Below are 26,970 nucleotides of genomic sequence, written 5' to 3' on the forward strand. Positions count from 1 at the left end.
ATATATGCACCATACACAAGCTAAAAGTACTGAAGTTTCTTGTTTACATACTTTTGAAATACCATCAATCCTCAGCTAAAAAAATAAAATTTGAAATATTAACCAAAAGGCAACATTTACTGAGTGCTCGCTATTTTGCTAAGCACTGTGCTATAAATGTTTTATCTCATTTAATTATTACAAGAGGGGTGTGAAGTATATTATTATCCCCCACCCCTCCTGCACTGTTCAAATGAGGAAATCGAGGCTTAGAATAAGTAACATGCCAGAAGCTACACAATGAGTGGTGGGTCCCGAATTCATACCCAACCAATGTGACGTCAAAGCCCACACTCTAAATCACCTCTCCGAAAAAAAGAAAGGTCCCTGGCTACTATTTCCCTAGATTTATGGATTCTTTTCTCTACTGTCAAAGGCAGTCTAAATATTTGCTCTGCTCCTTGAGAATGGAAAGGGGAAGACAAAGCCTTTCTGAAATTTGTAGTCACAGAGAATCACTTAGTTGCTATACATGAGAGTTCCAACTCTTACCAGTAAAAGAACTGTGCATACTAATTATTACGTGTTGAATTGGGTCCCCAAAACATATGTGGCAGTCTTAATCCCTTAGCACCTCATAATATGACCTTATTTGGAAATAGGGTCAGTGCAGATATAATTAGTTAAGATGCGTTCATACTGGAGTAGGGTCAGCCCTTAATCCAATAGGACTGGTGTGCTTATAAGATGTGAGGACACGGGAAGAATGTAAAGACAGAGGAAGAGATTGAAATTACGCTGCCACAATACAAGGAATGCCTGGGACTATCATGAGCTGGAAAAGGCAAGGAAGGAGCCTCCCTTAGAGGTTTAAGAGGGAGACTGGCCTTGACAACACCTTGGTTTTGGACTTTCAGCTTCTAGAACTGTGAGAGAATAAATTCCTGCTGTCTTAAGTCATCCAGTTTGAGGTACTTTGTTAAGGCAGCCGTAGGAAACTCATATACTAATTACGAGATGCAATGTGATAGTTACAATAACATTTAAACGAAGTGACTAAATTATAGTTTTACTTTGTTGATGTTTGGATTATAGCAAGATTATGAAATTACCTCAACATTTAACAGAGCATCCTTTGTCTCCTTCAGTCTGCTTTTAGTCAAGTCAAGCTCATTTTGAAGTCTTTCTTGGGAGTCCTGAAGACTAGCGATGAGTCCTTCCGCAGAGCCCAGACCTTGTTCGCTTTTCTTTACCAGATTTTGGAGGCAGCCAATCTGCAAGTAAACAAAGTACTTTTAATACACCTAACCTCACTGTAGTCAGTAACAAGTCACACTTGTTTTCTTAAAGTCTTTTCTTTAGTTGTAATTTTACTGAATGGATCTTTCTTGATGAATTTGGAAGAAGCACTCAAATAATCATGATGGCCTTCTTCTGTTGTTTTTTTGAAAAGACTTTATGATTTTCCTTTTTCATGACAACCATGTAAATAAATGGATATACCTCAAGCTTCTGGTTTAACAAAAAGAATTCCTGGTTCTATCATATAATCAAATACCTATAAAAAGGAATTGATGCAAGATTATATAAAGATTGAGGAAAAAAATTTTTTTTGATAAAAATACTTTTAAACTACTCTTTAAAATTGAATCACTCATATTTCATTTGAGCCCAGTTCTGCTATTTATAAAGGTGACAGATGTAGGTCAATATTGATAAACTGGGAAGTGTATCATAGAGTAAGCTGCGATTTGTATGTTTCCATAAAAATGTTGCCTCGTGAAATAGTTGAGTTGAATTTATAAACTCTTGAAATTAGGAGCTAACAGGTAATTTGTTAAATAAGCAGATTCATACCCTTAAATTATGAGAACTAAAATCAGTAAATGAAGTACTTTAAGTCACCTAGAAAAATACTATAAAATAAAAATTACATTTTTATATAACTGCCAAGCCTATTGAAACTACAAAAACTAAAACTGGTAATTTACAAATACCTGAATGTTTCTCACTATAAATACAGGCATCACAAATAAAACTATGAACATTCTTCTTCAGCCCCCTCTTACCCATATTTGCCACCTCCCTACACATGTGGCCTTCCTGTCTCCTTTCCATGCAAATATATGCTGATACTATACATGTACATGCTGAACAATTCTGGTGATGGTAGCGTTTGATCTTGTTAATATCTTTAAAAGGATGGCAACCTCAATACATGAGCTGGGGAGCTTCCCATCTTCTTTGTGTTGCGAAATGTTTTCATAGTAAAGATTTACCTGTTTCTTGAAAATGTAGTAAAGTTCATCCATTAAACTGCTCTGGGCGTAGTTACCTCTGTGGATATGTGTTGTTGGACTATTTCATTTCTTTCATGGTTATAACTGGTTTGGTAAGGTTGTTCAACTACTTTGAGTCAGTTTAGACATTTAAATTTTCATACAAAGATATATTTTTCCTAATTTTAAAAATTTACTGGCATATCTGTATGTAGTATTCATTTCATTTACATGTTTTAAAACGTTCTCTGTCACCGTGTTTATGTCCCCTTTCTCTATTCTATATTGCTTACTTGTATCTTCTCTACTTTTTCTGTTGCTCTTACTTGCCATAAATGTGTATTATGGTAGTGAACGGATAAATGTAAGGAAAGTGGTTATAACCGGCTTGAAAGAATATTGAACTCAGCAGAAAATCTAGTTTCAAGTTCTGGGTTTGTCTCTGTAAAATAGAAGTAATAAGACCTACCTCACAGAGTTATTATAATAACTAAGTTCAAGGATAAATGGGAACAGATTGTTCAACTAGAAAGCAACATATAAATATTAGGTACAAATCAATAAGGAAAGGACACCCAAATTTATCAACATGAGAAGAATTTTCTTCCACAAACCAGAAAATTTTCTGATAAATAAGAGTTATATGTACAAATGCAATACATGAAAAAACTTACAAAGAACAGGATTGGTTATTACATAAATAATTAAAGAGAGGGTCTATTCAAGAAACTAAGAATCTAGAGACAGAACAAATATGTTTGTTTAGGCAAAAACTTTAAAATTCTGCCCAATTAAATAAGTAAATAACAAGTGATGAAATTAACAGATTAAAGTTTGTTTTCTAAAATGGAATAAAAATGAGTATGTGTAGAACACATCTGTTGTCTCCCAATATCAAAATCTCCTTTTGTAATCTGGGGAATCCACCCTGCTTCCCTATTGGTCTCAGTAGGGCTTCAAACCAAACTCCAAGACTGAAATGATTCATCCAAATGTAAACCAATACGGTTGTCTGATGCTAACATTACCCTTGAGTTATTTGATTCAATAAATTTCTATAGGGCAGTTTGTGTTGGGATTTCTATCATGCTTTTCAACAGAGATCAATACTCAGATTACCCTTGAGAACGTGCATACTGAGGGAATGCAGAAGTAGAAAGTTTCTCCAGGAACATCTATCCATGCTTGTTCTTCTCTTATCCATTCCCTTGCAACATAGTCATTTTTTAATAAAGTACAAACATGGACATGAACATAAGCCCCGCCCCCAAGCAAGCATCCACATATTTTACTGAGCATCTTCCAAATGCTTCCCGTTTCCCTTAGGATAACACCCAAAAACATTTGTGGGACTTTCAAGGCCTCTACAGCACAGCTCCTGTCTCTCTCCAGCCTTAACTTGACAACTCTTCACCATCCTGGACTTTATACTCATTGGGAAGAAGAGTGGCACGTGGTTAGGAAATGAGTTCTGAAATCTTACCACCTGGATTGGAATTCTGGCTCTAGCCACTTATTATGTGACTTTGGCAAGTTACATAAATTTTGAGGACTTAGGAAAGACTATATAAAACAATGCCTGGGACATAGTAAGAACTAAATAAATATTATTATAGTCGCCATAGCTCTCCATCTACACTGGCATCCCTCCAATTCCCAGAAACTCTTCAGGCTTCAGGGCCTTTGCATAAGCTTTCTGCAGTTTGTTCTTCTGACAAACCCATTAATTACCTATCACCATTTTGTAATATGCGTCAGACTTGTAATTACTGGTTTCCATATGTGTCTCTCCAGGATAATAGGAACCATATCTCACTTATTCACCACTATAACCATAGTGCCTAACACCATGCTTTGGTACCTCGTAGCCATTCAATATTTATTGAATAAATGAATGAGTCAATAACAGAAAAAGTTCATATATAGTCTTACTAGTAATAAAGAAGAAATAAAATCTCTTTTCATCTCAATCTTTAGGTATTTAAGTCCTAAAAGGACCTTCAATTTCTTGACCTTGTATTGTACCGGGTGGCCGCTAGGCCACATGACACCTCTAAACAGAAAAAGGTAATCCCCTCAGCTCCAGTTAGCAGCCCCAGAACGTGGAAAGAGGAGCAAAGAAGCTTATGTGTGAATTAGAAAAAGATTTCTCTTCCTCTAGGCAGACAGAGTTCTGTGGAAATGCATTTCTAAATTTTCTACTATAAACAGTGCTGAAATTTCATCAGCAATCTATAATTATTCGCTTAGGTTAAGTATACAGAAATGAAACTGCTGAATCAAAGGACATGCCCATCTTAAGGCTTTTATACATGCTGCTAAATTCCTTTCCAGGAAATTTGTACAATTTTATATTCCTTTGAGTGCTTATTTCTTTACCCTTATCAACACTTCATGGCCTCGCTTAATTTTATCATTGTTAATTTTATGGTACTAGAAATAGAATCTCATTGAGTTTATTTCCAGTTTCTATATTACAGTGATAAAATTTTTTCATGTTCTTCTTTAGCCTATTAAAAATAATCAGGTTGTCTTATTTTTCTTGTTTTATACACTCTTAAGGTATTAAAGACATGAATTTTTGTTACTCATAATCTGCTAATCACTTACTCCTCCCCTCCCAATTTTTCCTCTCATAATTTTACTTACGGTATGTTTCGATATACAGAAATTTTAGCTTTAACAATACAAATATTCTGTGGGTTTTGGTTTTTTTTTAGTGAAACTAATTTATATTTAGAACTAGTCAGCTGGACTCAGTTTAGATGATCCCAATTTTGTTGGCAATATACAACCCATCATAGTCAGGAGCCAGTCCAACATATGTCTTCTTTTCTCCATCAGGTCTGATCAGAGTGCTGACTTTGGCCACGTCAATGTCGTAGAGCTTCTTCACAGCCTGTTGGATCTGGTGCTTGTCGGCCTTGACATCCATCCACAATAAACACAAGTATGTTGTCTTCTATCTTCTTCATGGCTGACTCAGTACTTAGTGGAACTTGCTGATGGCATAATGGTCAAACTTGTTTCTCCTGGGGGCGCTCTTCCCAGGAATATCTGGGCAGCCTTCAGAGCCGCAGTGACTTGGGCCTTTGGAAGGTGAGTGATGTGTGGGTCTTCTTTTTTTGTGGCTGTGGATGCCTTTCAGCACTGCTTTGTCTTCAAAGGCTCTACTTTGGCTTCAGCTTTGGGGGTGTCAGGGGCTTTCTTCTTTGCTTTCGGCGCCACCTTCGTGAAAAGGGTCAAATATTGTGTTTTTAATTCATGACTTTGCCATCATGTTTCCAAAGGCCTTCTTCATGCTAAGGTTTGTCATCTGTATTTTCATATTTTATTTATATAAATATTCATGATTCGATATTACATTTTAATCCTTCGTCCATGTGGAACTTTTTTGGTACAAGTTTGAAGAAGGAACCTAACCTCATTTTCCTCTCCTTTTCTAGTTACATAGTCTTAAAAGAGCAGTGTCATCCATTGTGATTCAGATTAGACCTACTAACTAGCTGTATCCTCCTTTTCTATTGCAACTGTAGAAAAGGCCTCAGAGAACTGTTGATTGCACAGCCTTTTCAGGTTTCCTCCTCTGACTTCTAAGCACTATATAACACTGTAAGGCCATTCGCCCTCTTATAAGTAGTATCTGCTGTCCTGGTCTCCTGATGTCCTTAATCCTTGTTCTTATGCTTCTGATATCTCCTCAATCTCTTTCCCTGGCTCTATAAAATCAATATTGGTTGCCCTCTGTGTCAGTGATCCATTCTCATCAGCTACCCTTGGGTGAGCTCTTCTATTTCAATGGCTTTGAGGGCTGCCTAATCTTTAGCTCCAATCTTGAACTCTCTTAGTTCCAGCCTAGATGTCTTGCAATGACCTCAAAGTCAGCATATCCACACAACTCAATGTCTTGCCATCCCAATGTATTTTTCCTCCTGTCTTCCTATCTTGGATTCTAATAGTGGCATCATTATCTGTCCAAATACTTGAGTCACTTTGTACCACTCATTATATCAAGTCCTATAAATTTTGTCTTTGAATAATCCTCTCTACTCCCAGTTTTACTTTCTTACTCAGGATGCTAATCATCCCTTGCCTATACTAATGTAATAGTATCTTAAGTCATCTATCCAACTCTAATTACCAATCCCCTCCCCACACAATTCATCCTCCTACAGCCACCAGAGTAAGTCTTTTTCTACCATCATCTGACAATGTGGTAATTGCTACTCTGTTGCTTTCACTCCATCATCAGGATAAATTCCAAAGTAAGTCTCTGTCAGAAGAGTATGTTACCATTTAGCTTCAACTTTCCTTTCTTCCACATCTTTTGACAAGGCCCATATGTATCCTATGGTCAAGTGCAAGAGTTCTCAACCAGGATCAATATTGCCTCCAGAGACAGTGTCTGGAGACATTTTTGGTTGTTACAACTAGAGAGGAAGGGATGGTGCATGCTACTGGCATATAGTGTGGCGAGGCCAGGGATATTACTAAACATCCTAAAGGATTACCTGGCTCAAAATTGTCAATAGTGCTGAGGTTGAGACCCTGGGATACTGATATTGAACTTTCTATGGTTCACTGAGACACTATAACTCAGTGAACAATATGACTGTACTTACATTATCTCTCATACCTATATTATCTTTCATTATTACTATTATATATTACACCTGCCTTTCAAAGACCATCATTTATATCACATGTTTTAATTCTCCAATATCATGTTCTCCAGAGCTTTTATGAACCCTTATAATCAGAGACCTTCTTCTGGACTCTAAAAATATATTTATCACTGAATCACAACAGCCACTTGAAATTATGAGTTCCTTGACATTTTGTCAAACTATCCCTACTACCTAAGAGATAACATGCAGTCAATAAATGTTTACTAAGTCATAAAAATATGCAAATATTACTGATGTTACTGGATTCTATAGCTCCAATTTTTCTGGAGATCAATCAAATAATAAATAATGAGCTATAAAATTATTTCTACTCTATGGCCCATTGATTTAATTTAGGGTAAGAGCTAGACAAAAAGACAATTTTTTAAAGGAACAAAAGTATGTATAGACCTGATAATTTACCCACTTACCAGTAAAAACAAAACCGTGATAAGCAGGGTTGAGAGAAGGCCTCTCTAATACCCCTGGCTCCTTAGGTTTCTCGGGCCCACGGCTGAAATGAGCTTTGGTCAGTGATCAGGACACAAAACAGGCTTTTGGAAAACCCCACCTTGCTACTCTGGCCAAGGTCTTTGCATGATAGTCCCCTCCCGTTAAGTAGAAGGGGAAATTCCTTGAAATTATCATTGTTTATGATAAAAAATTTCAAAACATTAAATGCTTAACAGAGAAAATGTTTAAGCAGCTATGGTAAAGACATATGATGAAACACTATGAGTATTTTTAAATGACTACCGTAACATGTAGACAAAGTTAATAAATGAAAATATTACATGGAATAAAGTTTTATAAATCAAGTACCATAGCACTTCTGAGTACAGATTACAACTGGATTAAAATGCACATACAGATTTTAAATGCCATTAGAAAATCGGGAATTTTAAAAACATTCCTCATATTCTTAGTTTATTTTATTTTATTATTATTAACTTCATAAACAGCAACACTAAGAAATTTTAGTACCTACCAGTGACTCTGAATGATGTAATTACAGATCCCGGAATAGAGTTAAAGACTCAATCACTGCTTGAGTAGTTGACTTTAATTAAAAGGGAGACTATTCTGGTTGAGCCTGATCTAATCAGGTGAGCCCCTAACAGAAGTGACAGAAATTTGCAGCCACAGAGGTTTTCCTGCTAGCATTGAAAGAGTAAACTGCTATGTTATGAAAGGAGGCAGCCATGTAGCAAGGGCTTGAGGAAGGCTTCTAGGAGCTGAGAGCAGTTTCTGGCTAACACCTAGCAAGAAAATGGGGAGGGACCTCAGTCATACAGCCACAAGGAAATGAATTCTGACCACAACCAATAAGCTGGAAAGGAAACCCTGCAACACACATGGGACTGCAGCCTTGGCTGTCACCTTGATTTTAGCCTTGTGAAATCCTGAGCAGAGAATCCAGCTAACCCATACTTGGACTTCTGACCCACAAAATTGCGAGATAATAAACGTGTTATTTTAAGCCACTAAGTTTTGTGATAATTTGTCACATAGCAACAGAAAACTAATACTCTTATTTATTTATAGGAAGTTGATTTAGTTTCACGCACTCAACATATATTTCATTCACAAATATTTACTGATCTGCTACCATGTGTCAGGGAGAATATCAACTGTAATATAACATTTGATAATAAATCTAAACATTTTTAACAAAGTACTGAAATATATAGCGTGTTTCCCCGAATATAAGACCTAGCTGGACAATCAGCTCTAATGAGCCTTTTGGAGCAAAAATTAACATAAGACCTGGTACAATTTTTGCTCCAAAAGAGGCATTAGAGCTGATTATCCGGCTAGGTCATATTTTTGGGGAAACAGGGTATATACGTATTTAAAAAGTTTACGTCCAGAAGAAAATCTACAACTTAAATGTTATAAGAACATTTAGAAAGACCATAACAGTCAGATTTATCGGCCATTCAGTCTAGTACTTTGTCTTTGAAGGTGATCTCAAATAATATTTCATAGGAAAACAGGGTTATCCTCCACCTAAGATTTTAGACTCACTAGCTTCCCTTAATATCCTATTATGATTCTGGCAATCATCAATTTATCATCTAAATCCATACTTGACATACTTATATATTAAGGCTGTATCACTTGTAAGGGTTGATATCAAGATCCATCAACTTATAAAGATAGTACATTCTTTAATTTTTTTTTCCCTAAAACAACCGCTCTGCTTATGAAGTATCCCTAATTCTTTCCTTCTGTCTTTCCATCGGTGTTTCTACTTCTCAGCCAATAAATGTAAATGGAATAAACTCTTCTATTTAAAAGGCAAAAACGTCAGACTAGTTTTTTTAAAAAAATGCAGCTATATGTGGTTGGCAAGAGGCACACATAAACATAAGAATGCAGAAAAACAGAAAGTCAGTGTATGGAAAAAGATACACCAGTCATATCAAACTAAAGGAAAGCTGGTTATACAGCATCAGACAAAACAAACTAAGCCAAAAAAGTATGATTCATTAAGAAGCTACAACAATTTTATATTTGTATGTACACAACAAAGCCTCTAAACATACAAAGCAAAAATTGACAGACTAAGAATAAACAAATCCACCATTACAAGTTTTTCATAACTTACCAAGAAGATAAAAGTCAAAAAGAATACAGAATTCTTGAAGAAAATGGCTCAAATCTCAGTTTAATAAACAGGCACACAGACTACATTACATTAAACAACTGGATACCCAGATCATTAAATTTCTTTCATGTGCAAGGTACAATGCTAGCCTTAAGACGTTTCAAAAATGTTTTTCATACAAACCACAATTTCTACCCAGAGCAATTAAGGTTAAAAAGCATTTCAATCTCACATAACTCTTCCAGAGAACAGAAAAGGGAATAAGTCCTACTTCATTTTATGAGACTAGTAAAACCTCAATTCCAAAATCAGAGAAGGATGGTGTAAAAAAGGAAAATTACAATCTTACCTAAGCCTAGGCTCAAAAATCCTAAAATGAATATTAAGAAACTAAATCTAGTATTATATAAAAAAGATATATCTAATACTTCATGACTAATTAGGACTTATTCTAGAAATCCAACTTTGATGTAACATTAGAAAATTGATTAAATATAAGGTACCACATTAACAAATTTAAAAAAGTATAATCTCAATAGATGCAGAAAAATCAACATCAATTTGTGATATTTTTTAAATTAGGAAACTAGAAGTACGAGAAAATTTCCTAAACCTAATAAAGATCACTTATAAAACAAAACTTTAGAGAAACATCATAATTAACTGTGAAATATTGATATCCTTCACTTTAAGAGCAGGAAACAAAACAAGAAGCTTATTATCTCTGAAGCAGAACAAGAAAAAGATGTCCTGGGCTGAAGGAAGGGCAGGTAAGTGCACGTGGAGAGATGAGCCAAGAAGATTCTTGGGGAGCTATTCTAATGTGCAGGCACCAAAACTTTGCCAGGGTGCTAACTTGTGAATGTATCAAAAAGGAAAATCAATTACATATTTATTAGACCTCTGCTCAGTGAGATTATTGTATGTAGGCTTGATGAATACTTACGCCATTTGGAATTGAGAGTAGAATTCCAGAGGACCTGTATGAGAAACACTGATGGTCACTAAACTGCCTTCTAATGAGAGTGGGACATTACAACTACAAAGATTGTGTTTTGCTGCGAGAGGTATGCAAATATGGAGCCAGTGGTAGATTATCTTGCACAGCAGAAGAGAGGCTGAGCTAATAATACCAATAACAATCGAACTCTCTATCTTTCCCATATGATACCTTCTCTGGATAAATGTTTGAATCTAATTAAAGAATACTGAATACAAATGATTAGCTTGCACAGGGGCATTCATGTGTTTCGGTGTGGTTTCTGTGAGCAGAGGCAGAGTGATGAGAAAGCAGGCCTTAGAGATTGCTGGGGGAGATGACGCTAGTGGGGTAGGAAAAGCTGACAAGACAAGAAATGTCAAGACAAGAACTTCTTTTAGGAAGATCACTCTACAATCCACAGGAAGGATGAACCGGAATGAAAGGAAAAGAGCACGGTGGTTCTGGGGCATAGGTGAAGCAGGGCAAAAGAGAGACAGGTATGGGACATAGAGTATTGTCATTTTAAATTGTCTTTATACTTATTTTATCCACATTTTGGTTTATAACATTTTTATTATATTTTATTCTTAGACTTTCCTGGGCTAAACATACTATTTTTGTATAGAAATTTAAAAGTATTTTAGATGTCACAATCTAGAACTTGTCAAGTCTTTTCCAAATGGAGATACAGAGTGGTGAATACAAAGACAATGTTTGCAAAAGTATAGAGAAAAACCTCCTTTGTTTTCTTTCCTATACAGCAATGTTCTCCTTTCTTCTGCTTTTCCCTCCAAAAGCACCTCAGTCTAATGTTTTCGGTAGTAAAATTTTACCTGGTGAGACATAACTAATGTACTGTGAATAACTCAGCATTTTTTTTTGGATTATTTTTACTCTAGAGCTTACCTTCTTCACTGAGGCTCACCTACTTATACAATGTTACCAAATTAGATCTTAGCATTAAGACTAACACAGGTGATAGTCTAAAGAATTCTTGCCTCTTGATTGGCTATATTCAGCTTGTCTTCCAATTCTTTCTTCAGGTTTTCTAGCTCTTGTTGAAGCTCATTTTTATCCTCTTCCAGGTTTAGTTTCTCTTTTTTATATTGTTCCTCCAATTCCTTAGGAAAAAGAATTTTTAAAAAAAAATTAACAAATTTCAAATATTGTATACTTCAAAGACTCCACAAAAAAGACTATTCTGTTTATATTTTGATACTTTACCTTTCAAATTAGCCTTACTTGTAATTAATAATGCCAGAATTAACGGTAAATCTAATTAATCCTAGGGGCTTAAATTCTATCATTCTCAATGACTTATGATGTAGCAATTAAGTAATTTTTTAAATGGTAAGAATATTTGATCAAGTTGTAGTCCAAAAACCAGAAATGTGTGCTATAAATGACAGTTTGGGGAGATAAAGAAAAAATTCTATTTCTTGAATTCAGAATTCTTTTATATTTATATATTTTAAAAATTCGGTAGCACTTCTGGAACTCAGTGCCAGACTGGAACATAGCCAAGAATTAACAAGTACAAAAATCAAGACATCTGAAGAGCAATACCACTAAAATGGATACTTACTGAAGAACACCAGGCACAAGCTTCCAAGTTCCTCTCAAACAGGACTTTACAGCAGGTTGTGACACCACATTAGGAAAGTTGACAAGAGACTCAGTGCTCAGGTGTTTTACTGGGGGCTGCTCACGTAGGCACCCCCTGACTAGCATGTGCCAAAATTCCAGCCTCTAAGAAGGAAAGCAGGTATTCAGCATAAACCATACTGTTTGCATAAACAGTTTAGACACAGTGAGCCATTCTTATCAGGGAATGGTGGGCACATTCAAGATTTCAAGTTCCCACACCAGCCAGGGGCCAATCTTGCCCCATGCCTTTCTAAGGATGGCACTGGCAGGCCTGCTGTGTTAAATGTGTTCTGTATGGATTCTCTGCATATTTGCTTTCAAATGGGGTGAGTGAATTAGAGTTATAAAGGAAAATACACAGTAGTCTTCCTTTATCTGCAGTTTCACTTTCTGTGGTTTCAGTTACCTGCATTCAACAGCAGTCTGAAAATATTACATGGAAAATTCCACAAATAAACAATTCTTAAGTTTTAAATGGAGCACTGTTCTGAGCAGCATAATGAAATCTCGTGCTGTCCTGCTCAGTCCCGCCCCTAATGTGAACTATCCCTGTCCAGCCTCTCCATGCTGCACACGCTCCCGCCTGTCAGTCACATAGGAGCATCTCGGTTATCAGATCGACGATCCAGCATCACAGTGCTGGTGTGCACGTCATCCTTGTTTTACTTAACAATGGCCCTAAAGCCGTTCCCATAACTATTACAGTATATTGTTATAATTGTTATATTATTATTGTTATTCATCTCTTACTGTGCTTAATTTAGAAATCATACTTTATCATAGACATGTATGTATAGAAAAACAGTATATGAGTATACACGGTACTATCTGCGGTTTCAGGCATCCACAGGGGTTCTTGGAACATATCCCCTGCAAATAAGGGGAGACAACTGTAGTCCTTTTAGATAACTAAGTAATGAGGAATAGAGAAGTCGCCTTTAGCTAAATGTTCTTTAAAAGATAATTTGACATTGGAGAAGGACCATTCTGGAAGGAGGCTGGTTTTAGTTTAAGCTCAGACATGAGCTAGCTAGGTAAGAGAGGAATGACGCAGCAAGTGATAAACAAGTTATTTTGAGGAAAAGAAGGCTACAGATAAGTCTATTGTAAAAGGTTTTGACTATGTTCAAACACAGGAAACTCGTGTCATCTGTCTTATGGCAATCATGTTTTAAATAAAGATTGTAAGACATACAAGTGACTTAAAGCAGATTTTCAGGTGGCTCTGAAACTGAAACGTAATGGATGAAGGGATCAGAAGTGAAGAACACAGGCAAAAATGATATTGATGCCTTGATTCTATCACAACTACTTAATATAGAGGAATAAAGAGAGGCAAAAGGCAGGACACCTGCAATTTAAATATTCTAATAAGAGAGGAGAAAGGCGAAGGTGATAAAGAGATGCAGAAATGAAAAATAATAACAAAAAAAAAGCTACGGAAGAGATTACTGAGGTGGCAGTTAACACTAAATACTTTACTATAAAACCTTAAACAATACTACATACATACATAGTCAGTCAGCACGCACACGTGCCACAATTAAAGCTGTACAAACTGGCCCTGGAATAGTGAGCCACAGAGAAAACGACAACCACAATTTTGAGAAATAATTTATCATTAAGTTTTGTCTCTAGCTACATAAACATATAATAGTACATTTAGATAGAAATAACATTCTAACAGGAATTTTTATTTGAATTTTTAATTAAGTTTAGGTTTTGGATATTTTTTCCAACTAGTTGTGTCACAAAAGGAAGGGACATAATGGCAGAAGATCTCAGTTCACATCCTACCTCTTTCATTTACTAGGTTTGTGGCTCTAAGTAAATAATTTAGTTTATTAAACCTATTTCACCATCTATATAATAAATAAGGAGTATATAAGAAAGCTCTTAGTAAACTGTAAAGTGCTATTATATAAAACATATAACAACCGTCATTAATACATGTGTATACAAGGTGCTGGTTAAATGCTTTAGGGTTTGATATTTGAGACCTGAGTTCAAGGCCTGATTCTTATTAGTTGCACGTGCTTGAGCAAGTGTTGAACCTCTCTGTGCCCCCATGTCCTCTTGAGTAAAATGGGTATACAGTGTTATAAGAATTACATGAAAAAAAGGATTAAACATAAAACATCATTGCCGTGTCTAGCACACAGTAAGAAATACTAATAACTTACATTTATTTATCACTATACGCTAGGACATGTCTGGGTTCTTAACACTTTACTTCACTTAACGCTCACAGGAACATCATAAGATGGGTCTTATCTTCCTGTCAGACGAAGAGACTGAGGCATGACTTTTGGGTTCCAAGATTAGGCAATTAGGAAGCAAAGTGCTCAGTGTAAGGCCCACATCTGTCAAGAAACCTTGCTTTTTGTACTATGCAATACTGTTTGTTAATGTATTACTATTAGCAAGCTGATTACTTAATTGAAGCAAAACAAAACAAATCATTTTCCAGGAAATTAAACTGTCTAGAGGAGAATAAGTACTTCATCGAGTTGAGGCGTCCTAAGGAGCATAGCTCTGTTGTTGTCTCATGAAGCGACAGCTTAAGATCAAGGGAGTTTTTCCATTATGGCTGATACAAAGTAGAAATGCTTCATATCAACTTAATAAACAACACCCCATATCCAGAGCTTTTATGCGTGTTACTCTTTGAACCAAGATTTACAGAGTGATTACAAGACAGTAGTCATCAAAATGAAGCAACTCATTACTCCACAATATAGGGTACACTGGATCATTACAGGAAGTCCACCAGTTTGTAATGCAATCCTAAAATGAATTTTTCCTTACCATTTGCAGCTTTTTCTTATCCCTAACTGCATTACTGTGGACAGCCTCAATTGCCATGTGGTGCTTCAAGGCCAATTCTTCCAAAGTCTTAGAATGGGCCTCATTTAATTGAGTCACCTCCCCTTCCAATCTATTTTGCAGGTTTTTTAGCTCCATCTCATAATATTCTCGCTGAGTTTTCTTTGCTTCATTTACTTTCTAAAATTAAAACAAATAAAGATCAATGATTGACATCTGATTTTTTGATTACTGCTATTAGTATTTTGAATACTCAGTAAATACATAAACTTCAATGAACCGAGTACTATGGGATTTAGTATATGGAACATGAGCATAACACACCATTGGTGTTCTCAAAAAAAAAAAAAAATGACAGGGTGGCACAGGCAAAACAATTTTAAAGCAAATGATAAAATAGACTATTAGATTAGAACCAAACAAGAGGTAGCACATTTGCAAGCTTGAGAAAGGCTTCCTGCATGTCAAAGCTGTACACCTAATGGCTTACCAATTTACCCACTCAAATGATATTCAATACAATTTTACCGAGTGCCAATTACATGTCTTTTAAGCATTCACAGTTTGATGAAGAAAATTAAAAGACCATGGTAATATAATTTTATAAGTTCTATGTAAGGAGTGTGGATTGTGTGTTGTGATAGTCTACAGGAAAGGAGCCTAACCTGGTTGGGGTGGGAAAGGATGTGGGTGGATGTGTGTGTGTGTGTGTGTGTGTGTGTGTGTGTGTGTAAGAAAGGGAGAGAGAGAAATCAGGGAAGTGTTTTCAGAAGAGAAAACATCTGAGCTGATGATGATGACATGTTCTCTCATTTAAATTCTCACAAGCACATCAGGAAAGTAGAGATGAGAAAATTTCAAACCTAGACCTGGTGTCAAAAGCTTGCATTCATAACCGTTTACAGCATTTTTCCAAGATGAGCAGTAGTTAACCAGATGGCAAAGTTAACCAGGAAGTCCATGCAACTGAGTGGTGTGGATAGAACATAACGTACGAGGCTGTGAGTGGTGAGGCCTAAAGCTTAGAAGTAGACAGGAGTCAAATAATGAGAAGGGTCTTTTATGCTAAGAGCTGGACTTCATTCTGATGGGAATGAGAAATCACTGAAATTTAATGACATTCATTTAAAACATTCATCTTGGCAGTAGGCTAAACTGAAGGCAGGGAGAGTGGTTAGGAGGTTGTAACTATAATCCAGGCAAGAAATGTCAGGTGCCTCAATCGAGGATCTGTGAATGGGTATAAAGAGGAGAGGACGGAATAAAAATACATTACGGGAGTAGAACCAATGGGACTTGGTAACAGATAAGGGGGTTAAGGAAACAGTAATAAAAAATGGCTCCCAGGGCTCTGATTTACCAAACTAGATGGACGACAGTGCTATTGGTTGAAAAAAAGGAGTAAAGGAAATATAGTACTTTTGAGGGGACAAAGTTCGGGGCATGCTGTTTTAGCATGTCTGAAAAACAGACATATCTAAGTGGGAGTTAGATACATAGGACCCAAGTTCAGGGAAAAGATCTGGCCTAGACCAACAGATTTGGGAGCTACCATGAAACAAATAACAGTTGATGTTACTGGAATGGATGAGCATGTGGAATGAGATGAAATTGCTGGGGAACATCAATGGTAAGGGAATGAATGGAGGAGGGACGCTCACAGACAAAACTGCAAGGCCAGGGAGATAGGAGGAAAACGAGAGAGAACATGAAATACCAAAAGAGAGACGATGTAAATCAGAGAGGAGTAAGTACCACAGTAAGACAAGATCCACCAAGTCCAGCAACCAGGATGTCACTGGAGCCTGAGGCGAACGCAGAGTCAGTGGAGTGGTGGTAAGAGAAACCAGACTGCACCCGGGTAAGGAGTGAATGGGAGGTGAGCAAGGGGCAAGGAGAACACACAGTTTTCAATATGCTTGGTTGTTGAGGGAAGGAAAAAGTGTGTCCAGAACTCCCACTTGGTATTGTAGATATCTGAAAAATTGGAATAAATATTCAGACATTACTCTACAAATGATATGTCTTACTTGTTTAGTAAGAAATTCAATATTTTGGTATATGAATTTTCAGAGCCTGACGGCTTGCCTTTCTTTTCAGTTTTATAGATATTTCCTCAGTATATACATGATAATATGTTTCATCCATAGAAAAAAAATTTGATTAACCATAAATATACATTCCACTGAAATACGAGTTTTATTCAGTTTCTGGCTGAAACAGGCTGCAATGTCTTAAGTTTTTACATTATAGATTGTTTTGTGAACATACACATAATATAGGACAGTCCCGATTTGTACCTTTTTTCTTCAAAATAAAAACAAAACATTATTACTAGAGTTAAGAAGTAGACTGTTACTGTGAAGCAGGAGTAAACACTCTAAATCAAATCTGAAAAGTAGGAAAACTGAACTCTTCCTTCCTTTCTTCGGGGGTGGGGATGGAGTGGGGTGGAGGTATCCTCCTTTGCTTTTTACCTTCTCCAGTTCCAGAACCTGTTGTTTCTGCTCTTCATCCAGACTCTGGGTTTTGCTTTGTAAAAAAGCTCTTTCTTCTTCAAGCTGAGATAATCTTTCATTAGCCCTTGATTTTTCTGATTCTAGATCTTTAATTGTAACCTCCTGGGTCATCTGAGTTGCTTGAAGCATTCCAATATGACCTACTCCCCAAAAACAAAACCTCTTCAGTACAAAATCTGTTGCACTGTGGTAGAAAACTGTATATATTTAACAATTGTACTTACTACCTAAGTAAAATAAATGGTCTGGATGTACACGTATTTCTTTGATTTATTCACTGTATAACATGGAAATATTTACTATGGGAATACTTGTTACCCAAGTACAATAATGTAAATGAGAAAGAAGTACATTTCATGTCACTGATATTGCCCCCTGCACCCAGGACCATGCCACTTTTTTTTTTTTAAAGATTGTAAGCTATACAAGTTTTACATAGTAGAAGCCACTCCTCAGGGGTACGTATAAAAGTCTTAGGAATAAAACAAAGCAAGAGGGGATGCACTATGACTGGGGCGCCAAAAGGAGTAATTTGTTTTTTCTAATCTCTTCTTTCAAATTCTAACAGAAAGAGAAAGAAATCTGTACACAGGGCAAAGACGGCAGGCAGCAGTTTGGTTGAAACTGAATTTGTATCAAGAGACCTAATAAAGAACTAAGGCAGAGTAAGAGACAGATAAGGGCAGCAAGGTTATGAAAAATAAAATAAATGACAACAGAAAAAGGGGTGGAGAGATGAAGAGAGAGAGAGAGAGAGAGAGAGAGAGAGGTGAAAAGTGAGTGTGACAAAAAGGTCTCATAAAGCACATGTCAGGGCAGTTCTCAAAGCGCCCTGGACCAGCAGCGCCCCTGGAACTCCAGTTGAAAATGAAACTCGCCCCAGATCTCCTGAATCAGAGACTCTGGGGCCCAGCATCTTGGTTGTATAAGCCTTCCTGGTGATTTTCATACATGCTAAATTGAAAAACTATTACTTTAGGCAAAGGGTAATCTGGGATTCACTGATAAGCCAACTAACTCACAGGACATCCTCACAGAACTAGTTCAAATGGTTCACCTGGCAGACTAAACATTCGGGCAAAATATAACTTCAGAAGTGACACAGGTCACCACATCCTCTAGGAAGGACTAGGAAACAAGCACGACAGCCACGTCAGGATAGGCAACTCAGCTGTAGTATGTGAAATGATCCTTCCTCACTAATAAGCCAAATAAAATGAGGGTACTGTAATTTACATAGAGTTTCATTAATTTAAATACTATAAAATGCATGTTTTTAAAGGACAAAGCCTCTTAGAGTGCAGTTTTCTTTTAGTGACTGACTTACTGGTACTTTAATAACTGCTAACTCTTAATTTTTGTATAAAAATAGAAATGTTATCATTCGCTTATTTATGATTAACTAATAAGATATTAGAGTCCTTTAGTCTGAATAATCTTAAAACATTAGAAGAAAAGACAAATTTGGTCTTGAATAAACACTGAAGTTTTGGTTTTCACTGAGGAATACATCAAGACCTATGGTCAGACATACTAGCTTTGAGGACGAGATCTGAAGCTTGCTGTTGTAAACGTTCCCTGGCAGCTGCCAGCTCACTTTCCACTTCCTTGTGCTTGCTTAGTAAAGCCATCTCCCCCTCCTTGGTATCATCAAGCTGTTTTTGAAGAACCTAAGAAAGATCAAACAGCCATTACTAATAAGCAAGAATGATGCTACCTAAGTTAAACAACTTATTTAAATTACAAACATCAACTTTCTCTTATTCAAAAGTCACAGCTAACAGTGCCTATTTTTAAGTCTGTTTTGGTGACACTTATAACCATTATTAATGAAGACAAAGGAAATAGCAACTCCAAAGCCCAAACCACTTATGTAAAACATTAACATTTTATTTAAATAAAGTCTTTTCATAGAAAACAATCAGCAAGATTTTAAGTCATCTTTTTGGGACTTTATTATCTTTTCAGGCCTTTCTGGCCCTGAAATTCTAGTGGAAATAGTAATAACTATACAGTAGCAAAAATTAATGCTTCACTGATTTTTCTCACAAAGGAAAAGTAGAAAAAACCCAAAACGGAAAAAAAAAAAGTTAAAGTGGTCTAATTGAAAAGAAAAAGAGAAAATTGGGGGGGGGAAATCCATGTTGGACAGAATATTCTTTACTTACCTGAACATTGTTCTCTGCTGTAACAAGTGCTACCTGAAGATTTTGGCATTTGTCACGAAGACTTCTAGCTTCATCCTGGACCATCTGCAGCTCTGTCTTTAACTTCCCTATGGTTTTTCGTAAAATTGCTTCTTGTCCCTGAAATTCTTTTCTAAGATCAGCTTCCTTTTCTTTGCTAACCTGTAGGCTTTCTGCTGTGAATAGCTGTGAGCTTTTCAAAGTATCAAGCTCATGTTCATAAAAGGACTGAGCTTTATTCAACTTGCCTTCATAATCCTCAATTAGCTTTTTCCGTTCAAGCCTTAGCTCCTCCAGGGTTTTGTTTAAGGTCTCCACCTCCCTTCTGTGCAGCTCCTCTGCTTTCTCCTGACCCTTATTCACCGAGACACTGTGATCCTGCTGTGACTTCAACAGCTCTTGGATCTCCCGTCTGTGAGCAGTTCTCAAGTCTTCCAATGCTAACCGTTTGTCTTTTTCAAACTGTACTTGGAGTTGTCCAAAACTCCGTAATCTTTCCTCAAATTTCCTTCTAATCTCTTCAACCTCTCTAGACATGGTTACTACACGTTGGACATGCTGCGCTTCTGCACAAAGCTGCATGTCCTCGACGCGGTGCTTGTACGCTTCAAATTCTGTCAACGCCTGCTGCTTCATTTTTATGTGATCTTCTAATGATGCCTCCAAAACTTGAATCTTCCTCTTAAGGTCTGACTCCTCTGTTACTTTGCTTTTATATTGCAATATCTTTTCTCTTGTTTCGGCAAGAATTTGTTGGATTTCTTCTTCGTGAGCATCTCTGAGGGCTTGAATTGCAGATTCATGCTCATCATTCTTAGTGTTCAAAGCATATATTACCTGCACGGTTGTAAGGAAGAAGGGAGAAGAAGTCAGTGAACCATATTCCTTTCTAACTTGAAGTTAATTCTTCCGTTTGGGTTGATGTTTTCCTATGTACCCAATATTGACTATGGTAAATATTAAATACCGAAACTTCATGCATTGTTTTTGTACTCATAGTTTGACTTACTCAGCAAATTTTCACTTTAAAGCACAACCTTAAAATTTGCATTTGAAAACTTTTTAATTAGAGTTGTAAAGCATTCAAAATTAAGAATGTTGTACTACAAAAAAAACAGTGAGAGGAAAGAGACAAAGGAGTTTTTTTTTTTTTTTCCCCTTATGGCATCGTCTAGCTTCCTGGGGCCGGGGGTTGTGATGGGGATCAGGAGAAAAGCCTCACAGAAAGTCTCTGCCCTACACTTGGCATCCTAGAGATGAGAGGCTTCGCATGAGTGGAAGCTCTAGGCCCTAAGTCTTCCCAAAGGCCTCTTTCACCTGTTTAATAGCCAACATATTTTAAATTTAGAAATTTCCTTTTCTAATTCCCCTATGATCTGTTTTTAAAGCTGATCCTCATCTCTCCCAAGTGGCCTCCTTACAAAATCCAAGTAGAACTTTCCTGCTCATATATCAAATGCTATAGTTTTACTCATTGCCTCATTTTCTTTCTGCCTCCAAGCAAGGCAAATACCTAGAGCCAGAATGCTCTGGATACAGGTCTTATTTTCATTTCAGTCCTTGGGTTTTAATGATTCCATTGAGATTTCCCCAACTTTAATTCCAAATGACAACATATTCCCTTTGTAACACTTTGTTGCTTGACACCCTCCATCACAGCATTGTGGCCAAACTTTGAAATAAAGTGCAATATTCATGACAATTAGTTAAGACTTAGAGATATGACCACTTTCTTCTGAAGTAAAAAGAAGTGAACACTACAAAATCCAATAATCCAGAAGCTAAAAAAATCCTGGAGATTTTCCTCACTAATGTGATTTTACGCTGGCTTTAGAAATGAGTTCCAGCACCAAACACCAGAACTGTAATTAAGATGCAAAAGTACAACCATTTTCTGCAGAGAACTTGCTTATGTAACCTGAGGCAATTAAGACAGACTACCTGGCTTTTCATATATGCCGGTAGCTCCAGATCCTGTTGCTAAATCTAGGCTGTCACCTGCTAGGCCTGCAGCTTCATTTGTAAAAGGAATATACTAACCCATTACAGGGACTTCGCTCTCTCCACGCAGGGCTTTGTCTTACAGACCCGGTCCCCATAACTTCGCTTGGTCTGCTGTACCTATTTTGTGAGCTATAACTGCACCGAAGGTAAAAAAAAAAAAAAATTGAGATGACAGGATCCCATCTGTCTTGACACAGCTACCCCCTTTCCTGCAAAGTCCACAGGAAAATGTTATGCACAGAAGGGAAATAAATGCTTATTTACAGTCTTTTTCTTTTTTAATAACCCTAATTCCAAATCCCAAGTTATGTCCCCAGTAAACTAACACTGGGTCTCCTTTCATTTACACATTTAAGCTTAAAGGTACCCTATAAATCCAGGGAAGCTGTGTGGCTTCCCATTCCTTTCCCCCAGGGTCCTAGCTGCCTATCACATTGATGGCCAGAAAAGACTGGAAGGGGAACTAAGGAAGAAAAACACGCCAACCAGCCAGAAAGAAGTCCATTTGCCAGAATGCTTAGAGCAGAGCTGGTCTAGGCCACAGGACTCAGACCTTCCCAGGGCAGGTCTGCATGCATCCCCTACATATAAGTATCTTACTACACACACGAGATAACCCAAAGACATGGAATCCTCAGCAAAACCAAGTCACACCTTTAGCACTTTGCTCCAGGTAATGATGTTGAAAAGGACCAGTCCCTGGTGGGATTCCACATAATTGGGGATGCAGTGGGGGCGAGAAGCAATATGTGAGCTTCCCCTTGTCAACAACTTATTGAAATACCTTTCTCTTTTATCTATTTCATTTCCCTCCAGACTTTGAAGAGTCAGCCCAAGTCCTGCATCCTTGAATAAGTCTTGCAAGGCCACACAAATCCCCAAGAGTCTACCTTTTCTTTACGTCCAGCACTTCCATTTCCTTACCAGCACTCATTCCTGAAACTCAGTAAATGTTAGAATGATTCAATTTGGGGCATCTTGACAACAGGTTGGCAAGTAGTGTGAGGATGTTAAAGAGTCAGGAAAAGCAGCTGATGATACAAAAGCAGAGCAGCACGGAAGTGTGAAATTGAAAGGTACAGAAGGAGGAATTACAGCATCAAGTTAGAAAGAATAGACTTTAAGAAAAGTAAACAAAACATCTAATAATAGAGAAATATTACAGTGAAGAGCTCTATTTCACTTTATAGTTCTAAGCTAGGGGTCAGCAAACTACAGCGTGCAGGCAAAATACAGCTGCTGCTTGTCTTTGAAATAAAGTTGTACCGGAGCACAGCTATGCCCATTCATTTATGTATAGTAGTTCCCCCTTATCCGCAGGAAATACATTCAACACTCCCCAGCAAATGCTTAAAACTGCAGAGTACTGAACCCTATTTGTCAGTCCAAAGTAATATAAATGTTCTATGTTCTTTGAACACATAGAAGATATGACTTGAAGTGGCACAGAGCTGACCCAAACTGGATATCAAACTGGTAAAATAATTTCTCCAAGCTTCAAGTTTCTCAATGTTAAATCAAGATCATATTTATTCTACCCTAGTGACATTGTTGTTATAAGATCAATCTACCTTTGACGTTTTTAGAATAACATCATATAAAGATTATTTTTGAAAAATATAAAGAACTTTAAGATTGTAAGTATTCCTTATCTGTTGTATCATTTATTTATGGAGAGAATGAGTTTTTTAAAAGAAAGTTCAGGGGGGCGGCTGGTTGGCTCAGTTGATTAGAGCACTGTGCTCTTAACAACAAGGTTGCCGGTTTGATCCCCACATGGCCACTGTGAGCTGCGCCCTCCATAACTACATTGAAACAACTACTTGACTTGGAGCTGATGGGTCCTGGAAAAACAAACTTAAAATAAATAAAAGTTTAGAAAAAAAAAAGAAAGACAAAGAAAATTGCTTTAAAAAAAAATTCAGTAAATGATCATAATCATTTATAAAAATTGGCTATTATTTTCCACATAGGCAAAGAAAACTCTCTAATGTCTCTTTTCATAAACTGTTTTAAAAGACATTGAGAGCCATTTGCAGTTTTTCTGGAACTATGAACATTCATAGAATGGGATAGTACAGTCATTTCAGCAATTTCACGTAATTTCACAGCTCCACTTTATTCCAATAATGCATAATTTAGTTATCTATTCCAAGATGAATACGTAACAGGGAGTAATTTTTACTTTTTCTATGAAAATTTTCAGATAATCTTACCCACAGGTAAGATGAGAACAATTCTAGACCCAAGTTTTAAAAATGCCACTTAGGTAAAAACAAATAGTTTCTGAAATAGTTCTCATTGTTGGCTACTATGGACTGAATTGTGTCCCTTCCCCCAATACCCCCCAAGAAAATTCATATATTGAAGCCCTAATCCCCAACATGATGGCATTTGGAGACTGGGCCTTTGGGAGGTAATTAAATTTAGGCAAGGTCATAAGGGTGGGGCCCTTGTGATGGGATTAGTTCATTTAATCCCATCTCTTTCCCCATTCTGTCTGCCATGTGAGGGCATAGCCAGAATATCTACAGTATTTTGTTATGGGAGACCAAGTTGACTAATACACTAGATAGATATGTGTGTGTGTGTGTGTGTGTGTGTGTGTGTGTGTATCTCCACTAAGATCTAACTCATTAGTAATAAAGTACGTTCCTGGAAAAGCATGTGTTAAATTAGCTTAAAATATTTTAAGTGGACCTCAATTATTACATATTATATCAACAGGTTTAACACGGCTAAGGTAATATCATGAAATCATTAAAGAGTACATCTCATTTAGAAGAGTCTCTCATAATATAAGAAGCAGCTTGTAATAGAAAGCAAATACTCGATGTTGCATACAATAAAATCCAATCTTATAAAGGGAAAAAAGTGAGTGTGCATGTATGTGCAGATACATATTTAAAGGTGTATAAAGAAATATATCAAATTTTAACTGGGGATATTCAGTATTTCTAAACCTTCTATAATAAATGTGTGTTACTGTTATAATCAGAAAATATTAAACCCTTTTAAAAGATTAACATTAACGTGCTAAAAGATTGAATCAATACCAAAATGCCTTAGCTTTAGAAAAACAATGAAAATAGAAACAAAATATTAAAGGAATGTTTGTTAATTATCAATGGATACCCTGCAAGTTTCTCTAAAAATCACCCACTGAAATAAAATTTATTTGAAAAAGTTATACTTAAAAACTTTTTCAAGATTATTGAATATTAATCATTATACTTATGGAAAAGAACATTTTTGAGAAAAATGTAAAAAATTCATTTACCTGGATAAAATTTGATAGCTTGCTACCAAATCTTTAATAGTCAATTCCTACTTCATTCGTTCTTACCTTCAACAAAAATTTACTGTACATCTGCTATGTGTCAAGGCCTATAATTGGCCCAGCAGTGAACTGGATGCATGTATGTGGTGTCTATGCTCATACAGCTTAGTGGAGAGACTGATCTTAAATATTTACTCAAAGTAAAATCTGGTAAGTCTTACAAGGAGAAATACAAAATGAGTCTTCACAGGGGGCGTTGGGAGTGAGGGTGGTAATGTATGTATGAGTTTTCCCTTATTTTGAGTAAAATGTTTATCTTAACCAGAATATCTTAATTTAGTCAACATGTTAAGAGGAAAGGTATATATAGAGAGAATTAGAGGCTGAAGGGCCAGTCAGAGCAAAAGGCACAAAATGGGAAAGCACAGGACTTGGAAGGGAAGACGGGCTCCGAAACTAGAAAGGCAGACACAATGCACACTGCGGAGATACGCAGCTGGAGGGAGGGCGCTGAGGTGCAGGATGCGACAGGTGGGCAGCAGATCGTGTCAAAACTGTGCAACAATCAAGAAACATGAAAACTTGAAGCCCCTGCACTCAGAGTCTAACTCTCAGTAGCAATCTTTGAGAGAGCACATTGAGTAGTGGTGAGGGCAGAAGCTGGAGGACAAGTGGCAAAAGTAGATGAGTGGAAGGTGAGTGAATGGAGGCAGTTAGTTGGTAGAAACAAAAAACTCCAAGAAATGGTTTGTAAAAGGAAGGAAAGAACTAGGGACAACTAGAATGATGGCTGGAGAGGCAGCAGAGCCCAGAGAGAGTTTTGCAAAAAAGAGGGACTGAAAATGCAACTCAGGGAAGGGTTCATTATTGTACCAAAGTCATGGAGAAAGTCTGAGGCCAGGATTGCCTGACGCAGGTGTAAAGAGCGGTGTTCGCTGTGAGTGGTGAAAAATTTCTCCTGAGAGAAGATAAAGATTGAGATTTGAGGTGGAGAGAGGAAGCGGACAAACTCCTGTCTGATTGCTTCATACTCCACCATAATAGGGAATGAGATCGTCTTCTTAGACCGCAGGAGCCATCAGCACCTTCTCTCCATTGGTCATAAATGACGCTACTAACCCAGCTGAGGCCAGCCGCAGCCTTCCCAGTACGTCTGCCTCTGACTCCTGACAGACTCAACCACACAGCAACCACGAGCAGACCCTTCTCATCACTGTTCCTCCAGGTGAGGCTTTTCCTGCCTGTCTCAATCTTTAGTTTTTCCGTATTTAAAAATTCTGGATACTTGTTCATTTTCCCTTTCTGATCAGTGTCAGGGGGACAGGGGAAGAAGGGGAGAGGGGAAGAGGGAAAGAAAGGGAGGGAGGAGACACACACCCTTAGAGTATATACACACTACACTGAGACTCAAGGTAACTTACTAAGTAATAAAGGAATAATCTCAGATACAATGATTTTTTTTTTTTTTTAAATCTGGTACATTTGAAACAAAGGAAGAATATTTTCATGATTCTGTTTTTAATATTAAACCCTCAGTTCTCCTAGTTGAGCTAGTCACCAAAAAGATTACTTGGGCCTTAAGGCACCAAAGTTAAAGAATATTGAAAAGAGTCTCTCAGACTTCGGGTGGGTTAGTGACCTCTGCCAGGTAGGGTCTGTTCTATCTCTTCTAGGGCAGTAACATAGACCATAGCTCTATACCTCAATTTATATTCAATAAATTGACACAATCTGCTGACCAGCCTTATAAATAAAACGTTCACAAATTATCAAATACTACTGATGAACTCTACATAGCTTACTAAGGGAATCTAATGTTTCTCTGAAACAGTTCACCTTTTTTTGGAGCATGTATATTAGTAGCATCTATATAAGGGCATTTTAATAAAATGTGTTTAAAACAGTTTTTCTCTTAGATGTGATCAAATTGTCCTTTATTTTCTTGAGTGGAGTTTGTAAGCCAAAGCCCAGGCTTGAAATGCTCATAACG

The 26,970-nt window shown here is 37.0% G+C and overlaps 1 protein-coding gene across 12 annotated transcripts in view; it reads right to left on the reverse strand.

Annotated features, from left to right (window-relative positions):
* Positions 1–26,970, reverse strand: part of FAM184A (family with sequence similarity 184 member A) — a 99,557-nt gene that overhangs the window by 42,960 nt on the left and 29,627 nt on the right. For 8 of the 12 annotated variants that reach the window (XM_074333502.1, XM_074333503.1, XM_019740982.2 and 5 more), the window contains exons 2-8: positions 19,679–20,533; positions 19,045–19,180; positions 17,469–17,650; positions 16,747–16,968; positions 14,974–15,171; positions 11,517–11,639; positions 1,092–1,253 (exon numbers count right to left, since the gene is read on the reverse strand). In XM_074333502.1, the coding sequence (XP_074189603.1) occupies positions 1,092–1,253; positions 11,517–11,639; positions 14,974–15,171; positions 16,747–16,968; positions 17,469–17,650; positions 19,045–19,180; positions 19,679–20,533 (1,878 nt within the window). The remainder of the gene's footprint in view (positions 1–1,091; positions 1,254–11,516; positions 11,640–14,973; positions 15,172–16,746; positions 16,969–17,468; positions 17,651–19,044; positions 19,181–19,678; positions 20,534–26,970) is intronic. The other 4 variants (XM_019740985.2, XM_019740990.2, XM_019740989.2 and 1 more) reach the window with 1 other exon arrangement.

This window comes from Rhinolophus sinicus, linkage group LG05, assembly GCF_036562045.2.
Source record: "Rhinolophus sinicus isolate RSC01 linkage group LG05, ASM3656204v1, whole genome shotgun sequence".
Taxonomy (NCBI): Eukaryota; Metazoa; Chordata; class Mammalia; order Chiroptera; family Rhinolophidae; genus Rhinolophus; species Rhinolophus sinicus.